General features: G+C 43.7%; 1 protein-coding gene across 1 annotated transcript in view; it reads right to left on the bottom strand.

The window, feature by feature from the left end:
• Positions 1 to 19,907, bottom strand: part of Prkcb (protein kinase C beta) — a 302,610-nt gene that overhangs the window by 26,564 nt on the left and 256,139 nt on the right. Inside the window, exons 11-15 of the mRNA XM_010623466.2 lie at positions 17,430 to 17,521; positions 15,673 to 15,735; positions 11,901 to 12,039; positions 4,039 to 4,119; positions 3,649 to 3,756 (exon numbers count right to left, since the gene is read on the bottom strand). Coding sequence (XP_010621768.1) covers positions 3,649 to 3,756; positions 4,039 to 4,119; positions 11,901 to 12,039; positions 15,673 to 15,735; positions 17,430 to 17,521 — 483 coding nt within the window. The remainder of the gene's footprint in view (positions 1 to 3,648; positions 3,757 to 4,038; positions 4,120 to 11,900; positions 12,040 to 15,672; positions 15,736 to 17,429; positions 17,522 to 19,907) is intronic.

Consider the following 19,907-nt stretch of genomic DNA (forward strand, 5'->3'; position numbering starts at 1 on the left):
TTCCCACATAATTTATGTTCATTTGAGTACACATATAAATTACAAATACATTTTATCTTCCACAGGGAAAAATATTTAGGCTCTTCATGTTCTAAACTACTTCTCTATTACAAGCCTGATCTTGCTTGATTGTTATGATAACCCCGGGTAATGGGTCTGTTATTTTTCCCCTGTGAAATGACAAGGCAATTGACACCAGAGAGGTTAAGCAACTTCAAGGACTCACAGAGCTCCTACAGGGTTGGATCCCCCTGTGCCTAGCTCTAAAACATAGGCTTTTAAGAGAAATAGAAGAGTGCTTCTATTTCTTGTGGTTCCCCAGAGATATTTATGGTCTGGCTTGGTCAGAAAAGGTTGATGGAAGGCAGGACTGATAATAATAATAATATAAATAATGGTTTCAAGGTATTGAGTACACTATGTTTGCCCAACTTCTATGCAGAAGTCTTGCCAGCCATTATTTATTTATTATTATTTATTCACTAGTCCATTATTTATTTATTTGTCTTTATAACAACACAGTAAGACTTCAGCAATTATGTTCCCAATACTATAGAAACTGGGTCCAGAGAAGAAATGGTATTTGCCTAAGGTCCCACAGTCAGGAACTAACGCTGGGTTTTGTTTTGTTTTGTTTGAGACAGGGTCTCACTATGTAGTTGAGACTGACCTGGAACTCACTATGTAGCCCAGGCTAGTCTCGAACTCACAGCGATCCTCCTGCCTCAGCCTCCTGAATGCTGGGATTACAGGCATGCGCCACCATGCCTGGCATTAACGCTGGGTTTTGAACAGATCTGCCTCACTAGAATTCCAGCAGCTCCCTGCAGACCAATCTCCACTCGTTCTCATTCTAACCTATAGACAACATGGGCTTTTGTCCACTTTAAGCTTGTTCCAAGCGGACATGGCAACCGGAACAGAGTTTTGCCATTTTTATGGTAGGAAACAGGGCCTTTAATGAGATGGACATATAAAGGACCTGCTTCCATTGGGAAGGTGATTATTTTCAAAAGCCTAGCTCAATTTCCATGCAAGCGGGAGGATGCCAAGATAAGAAATGCCACCGGAGAAACACCCAGCACACATTTTGAGTCTCTGCCCAGTTCCCGCCCTCTGCTCTGCTGTGTCTGAAGCCAGGCAAACAGCTAGATTTAATCACTGCTCCCATCTCTGATCACCTCCCAGATGTATTCCCTGGGGCTGCTGTTTAGCAGAAAGTGGTTATCTGTTTGCTTAGGCATCTCATCTTCTTTAGAACATCAGCCTCAAAGAAAAAGCCCACACTGGACTTAACCCACTCAATTTAGAAAGGTCCCCAAACCCAACAGCAAGAAAGTCACCCCAGTTCATCCTGAAGGTTATGGGTCCTGAATTAATAGAAAACTGTTCTACCAGGGAAACTGCTAATTGGAGCTGAAGCTGAATGCAGCTGATCTGGAAAATTCTCTCTCCTCATGACCCACTCAGAACCCCAGCTGTCCCAATAGGGCAGGCTTGTAAGGGAAGACCCTGACCATGAACTGAGCACCTACCATGTGCCAACACCATGCAAGAAGCTCCTTTTATGTTACCTCATTGAATGGTCTTTGGCACTCTGTTTAATAAGTAGTTTTACTCCCTTCGTTTTCTAAGAGATAATGAAAGAGAAGCCAGAGATGCAAACGAATTTTCCCAAGACCACGCAACTGAGAAGTGGAATGGCTGAGATTTGAAAAGGGTCTCTTGATCTTCAAAGTCCCCCCTCTTTAAAAATTCCCATTGCAGAGGATGCAAACTCAAATGCCAAGAGGAGCCTGGCATGTAACACAAAAGTGACAGCATTTGGAATAGCAATAAGGCCCAAGAGTTCCAGAGCACAAGGCCAGGCTCTGGTCTAAGTGATTTATAGGTATTAACTCATCACAGAACCTTATGTGTGATGCTATTATTGTTCTCAATCTGCAAATCAGGTCAAACAACCTCCCTATGATCACATGGCTAATAATGCCTGGACCTGGATTTGAACCCAGATGACACTGGGCCAGATGGGCTTTTTGCAAATTGGAGAGGGCATGTCCCATACAAAGGAGGCAGGGATTTCCAATTCAGCTGATTGATGCTTTGCAGAAACAACAGGCCGATGTGTCAAGATCTTATTTTTCAAGAGAAGCTGGAAAGCTGAATGTTTATGGGAAACCTCCCGATCTTTAAATGTTGGGACTCTTCAGCAATCCAAAACTCAGTGTCTGACCTCTCTCTACCACTCTGCCAAAAAAACATCTATAAGGACGTGCCCTGCTTTATCTACAGGCTTTGTTTATTCTCTTAATGAACCCCTGGGCCTCTCCTCTGTTCCTCATTTTCCTCTCCCTGCCTGTCACCCTCAAAGAGAGTATTTTCAACCAATTCAATGTAAGATGTTAGAGCCTGAGACTAATTCTCATGTGGTTTCCCCAGGGATATTTGCATCTGGACCTCTATTGCAGAACACAAAGCTTGTGTGATTCGTGGAGAGTGGGAATTAGGTGGCATGACAAGGTGCTGGCTTTTGGGCTGAGAGATTGGCCCAGCTACTCTAATTGGGGCCAAGCCTTGGTCTGGACTGCCTGATTGTTCCAGCTGCCCCTCACTCAAGCCAGCTCCTATCGCTCTTGACTGGGGTGAGAGAGCGAGCAAGCTGTGCAGGGTGTGAGAAATGTGCGAATGTTCCAACATGGAGATGATAGCCCCTGTCAAGGAACAGCCAGTGCTAACATGAGAACTTGCCGGCACCGCTGCTTGGCAGCAGAGCAAATCCTTCTGAAAAGCATCTTCCTTGGGCCATATTTTCTGAGAATCTCACAGTGTTGCTTTCACACTTCCATCAGAGTTGAAAGATTGCTTCATTTGACAACCTATTTAAAGGTAAATGGTTTTGAAGCCACATGTGGACTTTCTCAAAATACTGCCATGCTCAGACTTAACCTCTAGAAGTGAGGCTGAGGTCTACACATTCTAAAAAGCTTTCCAGGTCATCTGATGGCTCCAAAGTGAGGATCATAGATCTCTAGGGTCTCACACAGGTCATGTGAGCATAGCCGAGTCCAACAGGAGAGGCATGAAAAATAATCCTTACCCGGAAATGTGCCCTTCTTCCTTCACAAATGCAGCTTGCATATGCCACAGGCGTATGTCTGCCATGCTTTTTGTGCATATTGGGATTGCAGGAGTGGGAGAATGGGGGTTTGAGGACACTGAATTTGGGTCAGTTTATGAGAGAGTATCTTAAAGTCAATACTGCCTGATATTTTCTTAGAACAGAAATTACACATGCTTAGTATTAACAAAACACATATGGTGCAGAGCAAGGTAGACAGAGTCCTGCCCCCTCCTACCAGCTCCAGCTCTCACACGAAGTCTGTGCTTCCTACCTCTTTCATTCATTAAGCATTCCCTTGTACTGGAGCCCAGCCAGCAGCAAGATGCAGCCGCAGGTGAACCTCTACAGTGTTTTTGTGCAGAGTAGAAAACAGCTCCCTTTCCTGTGGGAAGCGGCAGCTCCCTGTCAGGGCTCTGGTGTTGACAAGTGGAGTGAAAGGTGGAGTTCTGTCACTGTTCTCCTCAGCAGGGCATAGCCTACACTCTGGATGTGGCAGTCCTGGCCACAAGCTTGAAGGGGTCACTCACCCCTTTGCAGATGGCCACAGCTTCCTTGGACATAGACTTTGGATAAGCCACGTTGTGCTCCATGATGGACTGGAAAAGTTCATCTTCATCTTCTCCCTCGAATGGGGCCTGTGGGACAGAGGGCAGGGTGGGAGGAGGATTCTTGCCTTTGCCCTCCCCCAAGCTTCCTCTAGCCTACAGGCCTTCCTCCCTGGCTCAAAGTAAGGCCACACACCAGTATTTTCAAGAATAGAAAAAATTTTTCCAACAAACTTGGATAACCTCAAGTCCAGGAAAGTCTTAGAAGTTCAAATTTATGACCTGCCACCAAGTTATCAGATTCTTCTAAAGAAGCCACGTGGACTGGAGTGCAGGAGGACTTCTCATACAGATCACTTCAGACTGAATTACCTGCCCAGCCAGCATTTCATACAGCAGGACTCCGAATGCCCACCAGTCTACAGACTTCCCATAGGGCTGGTACGCAATTATCTGGAAAACAGAAGGCATCTTTCAGGAAGGCTGAGCTCGTGCAGTTGGAGACTGAATTCCCATTTCTCTTACCAGAAGAGTGGACCTTCACTGCAGCAGGTGGGGCGGGAGAGCTCTTCCTCGGCATGTCACCTATTACTGTGAAACACAGTGTATGTCACAGCCCAGAGCAGGCCAGGATCTCAAGGAAGGGACAGGAAGGCCATGGCCCACAGAATTATCTCTTTGCTTTAGCTACTTAGGCAATGATGGGCAGGCTCTACAGAAAAACCTTCACTGGGCAACATCTGTGTGTCATGTTGCCTTTGCACTGAGTATGGTATGGTATGCTGCGTGTGTGCGTGTGTGTGTGTGTGTGTGTGTGTGTGTGTGTGTTGTTTCAAAACCTATGTGTGGTATTTAAAGCAGAAAAGCTATTTCTGTTTCATTGTACATTTATACAATATTGTGAATCTACGAACACTAATAAGCTGCATATTGAGAAATGATTAAGATGGTAAATTTCAGGCCATGTGGTTTCTTTAAAACCACAATTAAAAATAAAAACATTTAAAGAGTAATAACATGTTATTATTTTACTATTTATTTAGAAAATACAGGTAAGCTAAGAGAATAAAATGAAAATCACCCATAATTCTTCATCAAGAAAAAATCATGGCTAATATTTGATTTACCTCCTTCTAGACTCTTTTCTATGAATATATATTAAACTGCACAAACATGTGATTTACATAAGCATAAACACTCTAGTAAGTGGACTTTAATAAAGTGTGTGATTCACTTAAGTTTTCCTTGCTAACGTTTGTACACTGACAAAATTGGTTTTTACCTCCGCACAGCATTCCACTGGAAGGATGTATCAAAATCTATCTTCTCAATTTCCACTTCATTAGTTTGTTCTGATGCTACATTCATATTCTTGTAATTATATATGAACCTCTGTCCAATTATTTCCATAAGATAAATTCCTGGGAGGAGGATTAGCAGACTAAATAGAACACAGAGAGGGATTTGTTGGAGAAGTCTAGTGGGTACATGGCTGTCCACCTTTCAGTATGTCTGTGTTGAAACATCTGTGCCCAAAGGGTGCAGAGATGATACAGCAAAGGTCCAGGGCTGAGGTTGTGGGTCAAACAGTCTAACTCTGACACCTGATTTTTATTTACCAAGTGCATGATCCTGAGGGAAGCTATGTAACTACTTCTAGCCTTGGCTTCCTCTTCTACAAAATGAAGTTTACCACAATATCTGTGTCGTGGGGCTTTGTGCAAGATGAATGATAGACCAGGGACCACTCTCATGTTATGCCCCGCAATGTTCGCATTTGCTAGAATGTTCTCTACCTCCGTGATTGCTTGTTTTTCTCAATAAAGGTGCTGGAGATAACCTGGCTATAAAGTGAATGACTATTTCTCAGACTCCATCTCCCACCCCTGCCTCTACACTAAAATAAGAAATCCACAGATGCTGTTGGAAGGATACAAAATTTCAGTTAGATAAAAAGAATAAATCCAAAAAAGTCTAAAGAACAATACGGTGACTATAGTTTATAACAATGAATGGTATTCTTTTTCTCTTTTCTTTTTAAAAATTTTGCAACACTGAGGATAGAAACCCAGGGCTTCTACACTGAGCTACATCTGCAGCCCTTTTTAGTTTTTATTTTGAGACAGGGTCTTGCTAAGTTGTTCATATAAGACTTGAACTTGTGATCCTCCTGCCTCAGCCTCCCTGGGTGCTGCTGGGATCATAGGTGTGCACCGCCGTGCCCAGCTAGGAACTGTTTTCTTGAAATTGCTGGGTGTAAGTTTTAGTCATCTTCACCACAAATGTATCTCTTTCAAAATCTTTTGTATATGACAAGTATTTATATAATTTTTCTTTGCCAAATAAAAGTAAACAAGTAAATAAACAAATAAAAAGTGGAGAAGTAAGTGCAAGACTCGAAAGCCTTCTGTGAGAACACTTCCCATTGAAAGTGTTTTCACACTTTTAAGGTACTTCGCGCCTCATGACATTCCAACAAGTTAATCCTCTCACAGAGGAGAATTGCGGCTGGGAGGAGAAAGAAGTTGCTGGAGGTGATCAGTTAATAGCAAAGCCCGCCCTGCCCTGCAAATGCTCTTCCTGTTCTTGGGCAGGAGGAGGAGGCAGCTTGGGCACCAGGCAGCACTCCCTGGGGATGACGGAACCCCACAGATCTGGCACCAGCTCTCAGTGATACCCGGCTGGGCTGCATTTGCAAAGCTTTCCCCGTGACTTTATATTGTGCAGCCAGAGTCAGGCCCCAGAGACGAGCAGACTCATGACACATCCGGGAACTGTGTACCAAATAAGGCTGCTACATAAGGGAAATTCTGCTGGGTCCTAAAAAATAATCGATTTGTAAAAAAATAGATTACCTTGTTGTCATTCAAGAAATACATAAATTTACCTTGTGGGAAATATATATGGTATACAGGTGGGGTGAGATTTCCCTTTACCTGCACTTATCCTGGGAGGTCACCAATGTTGTATGATCTTTCTGCAGCTGTCTAGAGGTCCTGCGCCTCTGCATGCACTAATGATACACATCAGAGACACGGCTGTGGCTGCCTCTTACTGTTACTGCCCACAAATGGTATTCGTGTCCTATTTATCATTCTCTACCCAGATTTGTTTCTCTTTACAGTACGTTCTGGAGGTATTTGTTATGCACGTAGATTTCTAGCTCACTCTTTTGAACTGATGCCTAGATTTATTTGGGGTATTTTTGTGTAGTACTGGGGAATGAACCCAGGGCCTCACACACACTAGGCAGGAATCCCTACTGCTGAGCTGCTGCCCAAAATAAAATTTTGAGACCAGGGCTTGCTAAGTTGCCCAGGCTCAAAATCTTACTCCCTCAGCCTCCTGAGTAACTGGGGATTACAGGTGTGAGTGACCACCCTCACCAGAGTAGATTTTGTACTATAAATCAGTCATAGTCAACTGACCTCACCCTACTGAGGGGTGCTATTTTACATTAATATACACAGGTTCATTCTAAAGTCTGGATGGGATTTTTCTAATGTGAATGCAGCATATTTTAGCCAATTTTTCCTTTATTGATAGTCTTTGAGATTGACTCCCATTTTTCATTATTAAAAATAATGCTGGGATGAAGGAAGGGCTTTGAACACATACCCTTCCACTCGTGTATATGTGTGTCTGTGTGCTTACAAGTGTATGAGTATGTTTCTGTGAACTAGCTAGGCTCCCAGAAACGGAAGTGTTTGGGAGAAGACCACACAGATTTTAAACTGTATGCCAAGTTATTTAAGCAGATTCACATCCCCATTGTTACATATCAAGTGACTGACAGGAGTTTTAAAATGTCTTTTTCCAAGATTGTGTGACAGGTCCTCAGTTCTATGCCAGTTTTCCAAGCATCAATTCAGATAAACAAGGAACAGAATTGCCTGGCACAAATTACTGTCCTGTGTCACATTGGAGAAAAAAATCCGTTCATCGACTGCATCCTCCGGGAAGAGTAGGAAGGCACTACGAACATATCTTAGGGTTCCATTTGTATCTTTAGCACAGGAAGAAAAATCTGGAGTCTCCCAGGGTTTATCACAGTGGCCACACACATAGTACACAGACCCGTGTCATATGTCAGCCTGAGAATCTGTTCTTTCTGTTTCTCTCTCTCTTTCTCTCAACAAACATTCCTGTGTCATAATTAGGAGGTCTCATATGGCCACAAGCTACAGCAGCCTGATGAAGCGTTTTACTGATGTGTGTTGCATGGTTCTTTTGAGTTTTATTTAAATTTTCTCCCAAACCTTGAGGTATTTTAGACCTGACTTACTAGGTGTATGCTAAGTTAATCTGCACATGTGCTCTCAAGGGAATGATTCAGAGTACAAGAGAAGGACCACCCTGAGGTACTGTCCTCACCCCTCCTGGCCCTCACACAGCCATCAAGGGGCAGTGGAGACAGTGTCACAGCGTCTGTGTGCGAGGCATCCAGCGGCTCTCACCTCAGGGGCAATGTAGTCTGGAGTGCCACAGAACGTCTTGGTTGTCACCCCATCCCAGATGCTCTCCTTACACATGCCAAAGTCAGCAATCTTGATGTGGCCCTCAGAGTCCAGCATCACGTTGTCAAGTTTCAGGTCCCTGCGGCAGCAGACATAAGAACAACAGGATTTATTGAAATATTATTTATTTCAACCCAAACATTAGTCACTCACTATACAAAACACTCTGCTGAACACTAATAAGCTGCATATTGAGAAATGATTAAGATGGTAAATTTCAGGCCATGTGGTTTTTTTAAAACCACAATTAAAAATAAAAACATTTAAAGAGTAATAACATGTTATTATTTTACTATTTATTTAGAAAATACAGGTAAGCTAAGAGAATAAAATGAAAATCACCCATAATTCTTCATCAAGAAAAATCATGGCTAATATTTGATTTACCTCCTTCTAGACTCTTTTCTATGAATATATATTAAACTGCACAAACATGTGATTTACATAAGCATAAACACTCTAGTAAGTGGACTTTAATAAAGTGTGTGATTCACTTAAGTTTCCCTTGCTAACGTTTGTACACTGACAAAATTGGTTTTTACCTCCGCACAGCATTCCACTGGAAGGATGTATCAAAATCTATCTTCTCAATTTCCACTTCATTAGTTTGTTCTGATGCTACATTCATATTCTTGTAATTATATATGAACCTCTGTCCAATTATTTCCATAAGATAAATTCCTGGGAGGAGGATTAGCAGACTAAATAGAACACAGAGAGGGATTTGTTGGAGAAGTCTAGTGGGTACATGGCTGTCCACCTTTCAGTATGTCTGTGTTGAAACATCTGTGCCCAAAGGGTGCAGAGATGATACAGCAAAGGTCCAGGGCTGAGGTTGTGGGTCAAACAGTCTAACTCTGACACCTGATTTTTATTTACCAAGTGCATGATCCTGAGGGAAGCTATGTAACTACTTCTAGCCTTGGCTTCCTCTTCTACAAAATGAAATTTACCACAATATCTGTGTCGTGGGGCTTTGTGCAAGATGAATGATAGACCAGGGACCACTCTCATGTTATGCCCCGCAATGTTCGCATTTGCTAGAATGTTCTCTACCTCCGTGATTGCTTGTTTTTCTCAATAAAGGTGCTGGAGATAACCTGGCTATAAAGTGAATGACTATTTCTCAGACTCCATCTCCCACCCCTGCCTCTACACTAAAATAAGAAATCCACAGATGCTGTTGGAAGGATACAAAATTTCAGTTAGATAAAAAGAATAAATCCAAAAAAGTCTAAAGAACAATACGGTGACTATAGTTTATAACAATGAATGGTATTCTTTTTCTCTTTTCTTTTTAAAAATTTTGCAACACTGAGGATAGAAACCCAGGGCTTCTACACTGAGCTACATCTGCAGCCCTTTTTAGTTTTTATTTTGAGACAGGGTCTTGCTAAGTTGTTCATATAAGACTTGAACTTGTGATCCTCCTGCCTCAGCCTCCCTGGGTGCTGCTGGGATCATAGGTGTGCACCGCCGTGCCCAGCTAGGAACTGTTTTCTTGAAATTGCTGGGTGTAAGTTTTAGTCATCTTCACCACAAATGTATCTCTTTCAAAATCTTTTGTATATGACAAGTATTTATATAATTTTTCTTTGCCAAATAAAAGTAAACAAGTAAATAAACAAATAAAAAGTGGAGAAGTAAGTGCAAGACTCGAAAGCCTTCTGTGAGAACACTTCCCATTGAAAGTGTTTTCACACTTTTAAGGTACTTCGCGCCTCATGACATTCCAACAAGTTAATCCTCTCACAGAGGAGAATTGCGGCTGGGAGGAGAAAGAAGTTGCTGGAGGTGATCAGTTAATAGCAAAGCCCGCCCTGCCCTGCAAATGCTCTTCCTGTTCTTGGGCAGGAGGAGGAGGCAGCTTGGGCACCAGGCAGCACTCCCTGGGGATGACGGAACCCCACAGATCTGGCACCAGCTCTCAGTGATACCCGGCTGGGCTGCATTTGCAAAGCTTTCCCCGTGACTTTATATTGTGCAGCCAGAGTCAGGCCCCAGAGACGAGCAGACTCATGACACATCCGGGAACTGTGTACCAAATAAGGCTGCTACATAAGGGAAATTCTGCTGGGTCCTAAAAAATAATCGATTTGTAAAAAAATAGATTACCTTGTTGTCATTCAAGAAATACATAAATTTACCTTGTGGGAAATATATATGGTATACAGGTGGGGTGAGATTTCCCTTTACCTGCACTTATCCTGGGAGGTCACCAATGTTGTATGATCTTTCTGCAGCTGTCTAGAGGTCCTGCGCCTCTGCATGCACTAATGATACACATCAGAGACACGGCTGTGGCTGCCTCTTACTGTTACTGCCCACAAATGGTATTCGTGTCCTATTTATCATTCTCTACCCAGATTTGTTTCTCTTTACAGTACGTTCTGGAGGTATTTGTTATGCACGTAGATTTCTAGCTCACTCTTTTGAACTGATGCCTAGATTTATTTGGGGTATTTTTGTGTAGTACTGGGGAATGAACCCAGGGCCTCACACACACTAGGCAGGAATCCCTACTGCTGAGCTGCTGCCCAAAATAAAATTTTGAGACCAGGGCTTGCTAAGTTGCCCAGGCTCAAAATCTTACTCCCTCAGCCTCCTGAGTAACTGGGGATTACAGGTGTGAGTGACCACCCTCACCAGAGTAGATTTTGTACTATAAATCAGTCATAGTCAACTGACCTCACCCTACTGAGGGGTGCTATTTTACATTAATATACACAGGTTCATTCTAAAGTCTGGATGGGATTTTTCTAATGTGAATGCAGCATATTTTAGCCAATTTTTCCTTTATTGATAGTCTTTGAGATTGACTCCCATTTTTCATTATTAAAAATAATGCTGGGATGAAGGAAGGGCTTTGAACACATACCCTTCCACTCGTGTATATGTGTGTCTGTGTGCTTACAAGTGTATGAGTATGTTTCTGTGAACTAGCTAGGCTCCCAGAAACGGAAGTGTTTGGGAGAAGACCACACAGATTTTAAACTGTATGCCAAGTTATTTAAGCAGATTCACATCCCCATTGTTACATATCAAGTGACTGACAGGAGTTTTAAAATGTCTTTTTCCAAGATTGTGTGACAGGTCCTCAGTTCTATGCCAGTTTTCCAAGCATCAATTCAGATAAACAAGGAACAGAATTGCCTGGCACAAATTACTGTCCTGTGTCACATTGGAGAAAAAAATCCGTTCATCGACTGCATCCTCCGGGAAGAGTAGGAAGGCACTACGAACATATCTTAGGGTTCCATTTGTATCTTTAGCACAGGAAGAAAAATCTGGAGTCTCCCAGGGTTTATCACAGTGGCCACACACATAGTACACAGACCCGTGTCATATGTCAGCCTGAGAATCTGTTCTTTCTGTTTCTCTCTCTCTTTCTCTCAACAAACATTCCTGTGTCATAATTAGGAGGTCTCATATGGCCACAAGCTACAGCAGCCTGATGAAGCGTTTTACTGATGTGTGTTGCATGGTTCTTTTGAGTTTTATTTAAATTTTCTCCCAAACCTTGAGGTATTTTAGACCTGACTTACTAGGTGTATGCTAAGTTAATCTGCACGTGTGCTCTCAAGGGAATGATTCAGAGTACAAGAGAAGGACCACCCTGAGGTACTGTCCTCACCCCTCCTGGCCCTCACACAGCCATCAAGGGGCAGTGGAGACAGTGTCACAGCGTCTGTGTGCGAGGCATCCAGCGGCTCTCACCTCAGGGGCAATGTAGTCTGGAGTGCCACAGAACGTCTTGGTTGTCACCCCATCCCAGATGCTCTCCTTACACATGCCAAAGTCAGCAATCTTGATGTGGCCCTCAGAGTCCAGCATCACGTTGTCAAGTTTCAGGTCCCTGCGGCAGCAGACATAAGAACAACAGGATTTATTGAAATATTATTTATTTCAACCCAAACATTAGTCACTCACTATACAAAACACTCTGCTAGGTGTTACAGGGTCAGAAAGGCAGCTGTAAACTAGTCCTGTCCTCTGGCAGTTTACAGTCTGGCAGAGAAATGAGAGGCCTCTAAACCTCTGTGCTTTTCTTTTTCTACCGAGTCCACAGTGGCAGGGTCTCGTGAGGACACAGCGAGATGGGAGCTCCAAGAAAAGAGAGGAAGTTAAACAGCACCAGAAGAGGCATCTTATACCCAGGAGATTCCAAGAGTCAAACTGCGATTTATAAACCCCTTATATGTTGTACAAAGATATAATTTTCACAGAAGTAGTTTTAAAGTATCTCTGAAAATCATGGTAAAAAAAAAAAAACCAAACAAACAAATGATGGAGAGAAACTTGTTTAACTCCAAGTGCTTCAGGTGTTTCAAGGCCACTTCCTGGGACATGATCCAAGGTTCCCATCGATTCTTTCAGGCAACAGTTGAGCTTTAACTAAAGGATGTGTACTACAATCTCCTTCTGTTATTTCCATTTGTGTTGATGAGGAGAGCTTGATATTTTGGGGAACGCTTGCCTGCCTCCTGCATGTAAGATCACCCTAATATCAATAATTTCCTTTTCCTTTTTTTTATTGGTGCCGGGGATTAGACTCAGGTCCTTGAGCTTGCTCAGTGGTTCCCTTACAGACACACATTCCAATGTTAACTCTGTTTCAGCACCAGTGAGCAGGTGTAACCTGTGGGTCGCACTGACTCAGTCCTAATAGGAGACGAAGAAGCCCGACTTCCTGAGGAGGGAGGGTACCTGCTCCCCAGTGCAGAGCTCTCCCCCGGAGCCCCTTGGCTGGCCTGTGGGTGCCTGTGGCTTCTGCTTATCTAAGCTTGGGGTGAGTCTACCCTTTCCTGATCCTCACACCATGTGACGTGGAGGTTCTGGTAATCTTGGGGTGAGTCTACCCTTTCCTGATCCTCACACCATGTGACGTGGAGGTTCTGGCCCTAAACTCTGGCCCCAGGAGTGGGCATGGGCCTGTCTGGACAGTGGACATACCACATGTTGTGAGCCATAGAAGGGTTCAGGAATGGACATAGGGCCAGATCTGCAGCTATAAAAACTCTGGCAACTTTGCAGGTACCATCAGGAAAAAAGTAAGTTTTTTTTTTTACACTGGGATTGGATGGAATATAGGCCTGGAAGCTCCAGAGGTCACTTGATGGAGAGAATAGGGCAGCAAAGATAAGCAGAGCCTGGAGGGGAGGGGACAAAGCGACTCAACATCATTTAAACCCCTGAATCTATCCAGGTTGAAGTTCAGATCTTGCCTGGACTGTTCAGTTATGGCAGCTGATAAATGTCTCTTTGAGCTTACGTTAGTTGCGTTGAGGTGCCATCGTCACATCCAACTAAAAGGTTACACAACGTGAAAATAATATATCCCTGCTTCTCTTATCTGTATCTGCAAAGTCTCTGCATCCAAGGGGAAGTCCACTTGCACCCACTGTTCGGCAACAGCAACATTTCCTTCCATTGTCTGTCCAAGGTGCTGCCGCTGTCGATGGTGCCACCCATGTGCACCTTTATGCTTCTCTGCAAACCACACCAGATTCTGAATGCCACGCTGGAACTTAGAAATGCTGGACTTATGGCAACTTCCTTCAACTGAACATACTAGTTCTTTATATTTTCCCACTCATAATAACACATGACATCCTCTCAGCTGGCCCATGTGCGCAGAAACAGGCAGTGGGGTCAACTAGAGAAGTGCTAATGCCTTCATGAGGAGTTTTGGGTGCCAAAAGCCAGCAGGTCCTGCAGGGAGCAGGGTGAGGGGGATACCTCAGCCATATTGGCACACAACGGGCCTCTGATGTTGCACTGTATTCTTTTGTTCCCTATTCCCTCATTCCTGATTCAAAAGGAGGCTGGAGCAACTGTTTTCATTTTTGAGAAATTCATTAACGGCAGAATCAAGGCATAATCCAGAGAAAATGATCAATAAATCCAACACTAAGTTTGACAAGAAGCCCCCCTCCCAATATCCAGCAATGTTCCTCAGGAAGAGAATGTCTAGCATAATTCCTCATCCTCTTCCCTTAAGAACTGTCCAATTAAGTAAAGAGCTAAAGGAAGATGAGAGTGATTTGTAACATTTTAAGACTTTACCATCACAAAGACAATCCTTATGCAATTCTAAAGCTATATATCTTTTGTCACATAACTTTTTATTGCTTTCATTTGATTATCAATTTGAAGAATTCTGTCTCAACTGAGTTACTCGATGGTGAACAGCAAACACCAACTCTCATGACTTTGATCTGAAAAGGAGCCTAAAAAAAGACAGGGAGGCACTCAGAAAACCTCCAGGAAGCTGGAGAACCTCACCCTTCATTCCAGGAAGCACTAATGCTGGACTCTGTGTGTTGCAGACAAGAAACGCCTTTCCTTGTGCTCTGGAAGCCAGATGTAGCTGACTACTGTGGCTCCAGCTCTTGGGTCACTGGTTGACTACTGGGAGACTGAGCTGGGTCAAACCCTGGCTACAGGGAGGCTAGGTCACCTCCAACTCTCCAGACCCCAAGAGCCATGGTCTCCACAGAAGGAGAGACAACCATCCACCACCCAGCACACACCAGCTCCTTACTTTGCTTGACTCTGCACTACAGAGCTACTTGCTAAGTCGTATTTTTATGATGAACTAACATTAGTCTCCCACCAGTAGAATATAAGTTCCACAGAGATGAGAGTTACATCTCTTTGCTTTCCTGCTGTATTTCCTCACCACAATAGTGCCTAGCACATAGTAGGCCTTTGATAAATATCCATCAAATGAATTAATGAAAGAGACTTTCATGGCTCTTCAAGATCTTTTAAATAGACCCTCATCCACACCAAGTACCACTTGGAAGCCCATGCCATGCCAGCCCCTCCTGTACAACAAGGTGCCGAGGCCGGCTGCCTGTGCCATTTGCATGCATGTAATCTGTGGAGAATTGTATGCCTTGGACTCGCCGACAACGGCAGCCTTCGGCTCAGATGGTTGCCTCGCATAAAATATGACTCACACAGCTATGATCACACACTCGCTCCTTCAAGAGCTGGCAAGTAACAAGTTTGGAGTTTAATCTCATCTTTCAGGGCAAGCTGCTTGGAGATCCACTTCCAAATTGCAGTTACATGCAAAAAAAAAAATCTTTTGTTTCATAATAATATGATCTACCACATTCCTCCAGCCAAGGTTCTTTGCTTACTCTCTAAAGGTGGGGTCCACGGGCAAGAGAACGAAGTACGGAGGCCCTGTTGGACAGACTCCTCCTCTAGAACAAGCGGTCTCAGGTGTGAGGTCCTGAGCCATCATTGGTGACACCGTCCATCACAGCCCATCAAGATTCTCCTGTCACCGCACAGAGCTCCCCAAACTTTGCCAGGGCAGTGGGCGATGCTGCCTGGCAGAACACATGTCCAAGTTAGTGCTGGAGGGTTCCTCCCCCACCATGAATTCTAATTTTAAAAGCAGTTGAAGAAAGATGCAGGGAAGGGAGGAGCTGAGGGAGAGCAGGAGATGGAAAGTACAGCAGTGTTCACTCACCGGTAAATGATGCCCTTGCTCTGCAAGAAGAACAGACCAATGGCAATTTCTGCAGCATAAAATCTGAAATTAAAAAAAAAAAGATGGAGAAATTCAAGGACACCATATGCTTGGCAATGCTCAGAATTCAATACAATACTGAACTAGGTGCAGGGTATTACAATTTCACCATGAATGGGAGTTACAGCTCATGAAAAGCTGAGAATATGGGCGGATGAGCAGGGTGATTTAAGAAACAATGAGGCTGCCTTGGGGATGAACTGGATGCAGGCAAAAGTTCAGCGATTTTCCAGCAGGGAGGCCACCATGGCATATGATGGAGTGGATGGGGAATAATTTCAAACCCTTGCAAGTTTCAATATTAACAGCAGTTAACATCTGTTGAAGGATTACCATCTATCCCGTGCTGTTGCAAGCGTCATTTGATTTATTCCTAATTAGAATCTTACTCATCCTACTAGTACTGTCCTGTTCTTTAAATGAGGAAACTGAGGCTTACAGAAATCAACTCTAGGATGAGCTTGATCAAGATAGGTACAAACGAATAACACAACCAAGATTGGAAACAGCATGTGTCCAGTTCATGTGACCCAGACATGTACACTGCTGCCCAGAAGAAAAGAGGATGTGAGAGAACTAGAAAGCCCACAAAGGTTGACATGGCTTTGGGAGCTATGTTAAATTCTGATGATATGTCGCATATGAAAATGTAATTTAAATTGTGGTCAATTCAATTTCATAAATAAAAGGAGAGCCAGCTCTAAGGTCCCATTAGAATTGTGCCAAGAGACACCAGTGGCTGGATTGGGGGGCGTAAGAATAATGCAAACCCTACCAGAACACAGTGCTCACAACCTTGGCATATGGGAGGAGAGAACGGGCTGGATGGAACAGGAGCCAGAAAGTCTTTGGGATAATGGAATGGGGTTCCAGACAAGCCCTGGGGACTTTTGCGGGGCAGCAGGATCTCAGCAACACCCCAGGACAGGGTATGGATGCTAATCTCCCATGACTTGCCACGTTCCTGTTCACCCACGGGTTTTTAAGTGGGAAAGTAACGCGATGAGATTTTTGTTCTAAAAATAAGACTGGGACTGGCTTGTGGACCAAAAGGAACAAAATGGACCAGCAGGAGAAACACATTTCCAAAAGCCTAGAACTAGTCACCCCATTCCAGGAACCACAGATTACTGCGGCTATTCGACTGGATTCCCGGAGTGAAGAAGACATCTGAGAGGCAGAGTGGTGAAGGAGACTGACGATGGATTAAAAAGTTGGGGTTCAGAATTCTGGAACATCTTCACACCAACTCTGGGATCCTGAGCAAGTTCCCCAAACCCTCTGAGTGTCAGCCTCCTTGTTGTAAAGCGAAGGTAATAATCTGCTTGTTAGTGTTATTTTTGGAACTACATGAAACCATGTTTATTAAGCACTTAGGGCCCGGAACTTAGTAAGATCTCAATAAACATCACCAAATGAACAAACAAACCCTACAATGACATTCCCTGCAGAAGCTAGAAGATCTTCCCCCGGAACCAGGGACAAGAACAGATAAAGAAATAGTGGGGGATCTGGAACACAATGTCCTTCACAGTATGAGGGTGTGGGGCAGCATCTCAAGCAGAACACCTTTCTCCTTGGCCAAACATTTCTCACAAAGAAGCCTCAGAAGTCTAAAACTCCATCTCTGGCTAGTGCCCCAGAGGTACGAGGAACCCATTTACCCCAGGGGAAAGCACGGGGAAGTCCTCCCTTACACAGCATGGGGCTCCTTGAACCGGCCAACCTGCTGGATGTGGTACATGAGGTCGCCCCCGTTCACATACTCCATCACGAAGTACAAGCGGTCCTGGGGAAAGAAAGTAGAGGGCAGAGTCAGCATCCTGTGACCACTCAGGTTCCACGGGGAGGGCAGCAAATAGCTAAGCTTTCTGTGAAGCCCCCCAGGACTCCGACCAATCCCTGTCTGGGGGGGCCTGTGTTTCCTCAGCGGTAAAATCTGCTCCCCTCAAAGACGCAAACAAGTGAGGTTGGACACAAATCATGGGTTTATTAATAATTGCAAGTTTAAATTAATTTGTGCTGGAAAATATAATTAGCACATTAAGCTTGTGATTTAACTGATATCATTGTTTAGGATGACGTTAATTGTAGCAGAGTGGAAAATATTAAGTAAATAATATATGGTCAATAGGTATCTATGGGAAAAGCCTCCACGTTGGTTCTCCAATGATTTTTCACTTCCTGGTGTTCACATTCTGCTACTGTACCTTCCTACAATGAACCAACAGGACACATGACTTCTGAGACCTGGTCATGAAAAACCTCATGGCCTCCACTCTGCTATTTTTTGGGTCACTCTTTCTGGGGAGGTGCAGCTCCCATGCGATGAAGACATTTAAGTGCTATGGAAAGGTACATCTGACAAAGAACTGAGGCCTCCTGCCAATAGTTAGCACCATTCCTCATTCATGTAAGCGAGCCACGTTGGTAACCTTGGGGAAAAAAAGGGGATATTGTGAGCTCCTTCAAGACAAGGGCCATGCCCTCTTTGGCTGAAAAACAGTCCTGTTCCTGCTTCAAAGACTAATGCAAAGTAGGTGCCCAGAGAGCAAAAAAGCACAGGCTTCAGTGTCAAACAAAAAGATGATGTGGATACCTATCTCTGCCTCCTGAGAGCTGGGAACCTGTGGCACAGTCATTTAATATCTGGGTTTGCTCATCCAGAAGTGGAGATAGAAGCAACGCCAGAGTTTTTGTTGGGGTCAACGAGACAGACGGCTGTCATCCTCTTTGAGTGGCACCTACCTGTGATTCGCTTTCTGTCCTTCCAGGAAGGTGTGTTTGTTAAATGAACGAATGATTTCATCTCTTTTCAGACACTTCTGCTTGGGGTAAATTACTCCTTTATGCTACTTTCCTTCAGCTCAAAATGGCAGGGTCTGCACTATTTGTAGTGAGCTGAAGTCCCCCTCATGTTCTCTGACTAAAAAAATCATTTCCTTTAAACTACCCAGTCTAAATCAGGTCTGTTCGTCATGTTCTTTCATGAACCTCATGGGTTATTTGTTTCCCCTCTGATCACATCATAACTTAGAATTAATTTAACTGGATGGTTGTTGATTTCATCTCTTTATTCACTCTTTAATCAAACAAAAATATTTATAAAGATCCACTGGGTACCAGGTTCTATAGGTGCTACAGAAAACAGTGGAAAAAAATCAACAGAAATTCCTTGCCTTTATCTTTCATTTTGGTTCAGATGATAGAGATCAAGAGAACACTAGATATAATAAATAAATTATTTGTTATAAGGTACTGGCTATGGAAAAATAAACCAGATTAAGGGGACTAGGAATGCCAGCGGATGAGATGGAAGGAAATACTTCCAATTTCAATAAAGTATTCATGGTATAACTTATTAAGCAAAGGATGCTTTAACTAATATTTAAAGGAGGTGATGGAAGCAGCTATGAATATATCTAGAACAAGAGTTTACCAGGTGGCGGAAACAGTGTGTACGAAGGCCTTGAGGCTACAGCACACCTGATGTCCTTTAGGACCCATGGGGGAACCAGCATAATTGGAAAAGAGAGGAGAAAGGAGTCAGAGTGACAGAGGAGGCCAGAAAGGTGATGAGGAACTCAGATCAAGGCAAGGTTCACGGGCTAAAAAACTTTGGCTTTTACTCTACAAAAATAGTGTCTAATGCCAGATACAAGTAGAGGTCCACAAACCAGTGACCATGTCAAATGTGTTCACCTCTCTGCACCAAGAACCCAGTACCATACCTGGCTAAAGTAAGCCCTCCATGCATATTAACTGAACTAACGAGTGAGTGATCTGAGGCATCAGGAGTTAGTGGTCCTTCAAATCACCAGTGACACAGTCAAGAAGTTAGTCTGGAAGACACACACACAGGCTGTACAATCAACCATCTCCAGCACAGTAACGGAGGGAGGGGCTACCGTGAAAGGTGCCTGGTGCCACAATCTGTAAATGAGAGAAGGTGAGACTGTCCTTGGGGCTCTGCCTGGTGACTTACACCAGTGCTTTCCAAACTCAAGCTGCATCTTACTTTAACCCATCACCAAAGTGGCCTGGTGGATCGTGATCAACTTTAAAAGAAGAGAAAGAACAGAGTGCCACTAAGTATAAATTCCGGGCAATATGTGTCTAGTTATATTTTTGTGTTTGCTTGGCTACATCTCAGTATAAAAGGGGGTGCTGTGGCA

This window comes from Fukomys damarensis, unplaced genomic scaffold (assembly GCF_012274545.1).
Source record: "Fukomys damarensis isolate Sample0158 unplaced genomic scaffold, DMR_v1.0_HiC HiC_scaffold_34, whole genome shotgun sequence".
Taxonomy (NCBI): domain Eukaryota; kingdom Metazoa; phylum Chordata; class Mammalia; order Rodentia; family Bathyergidae; genus Fukomys; species Fukomys damarensis.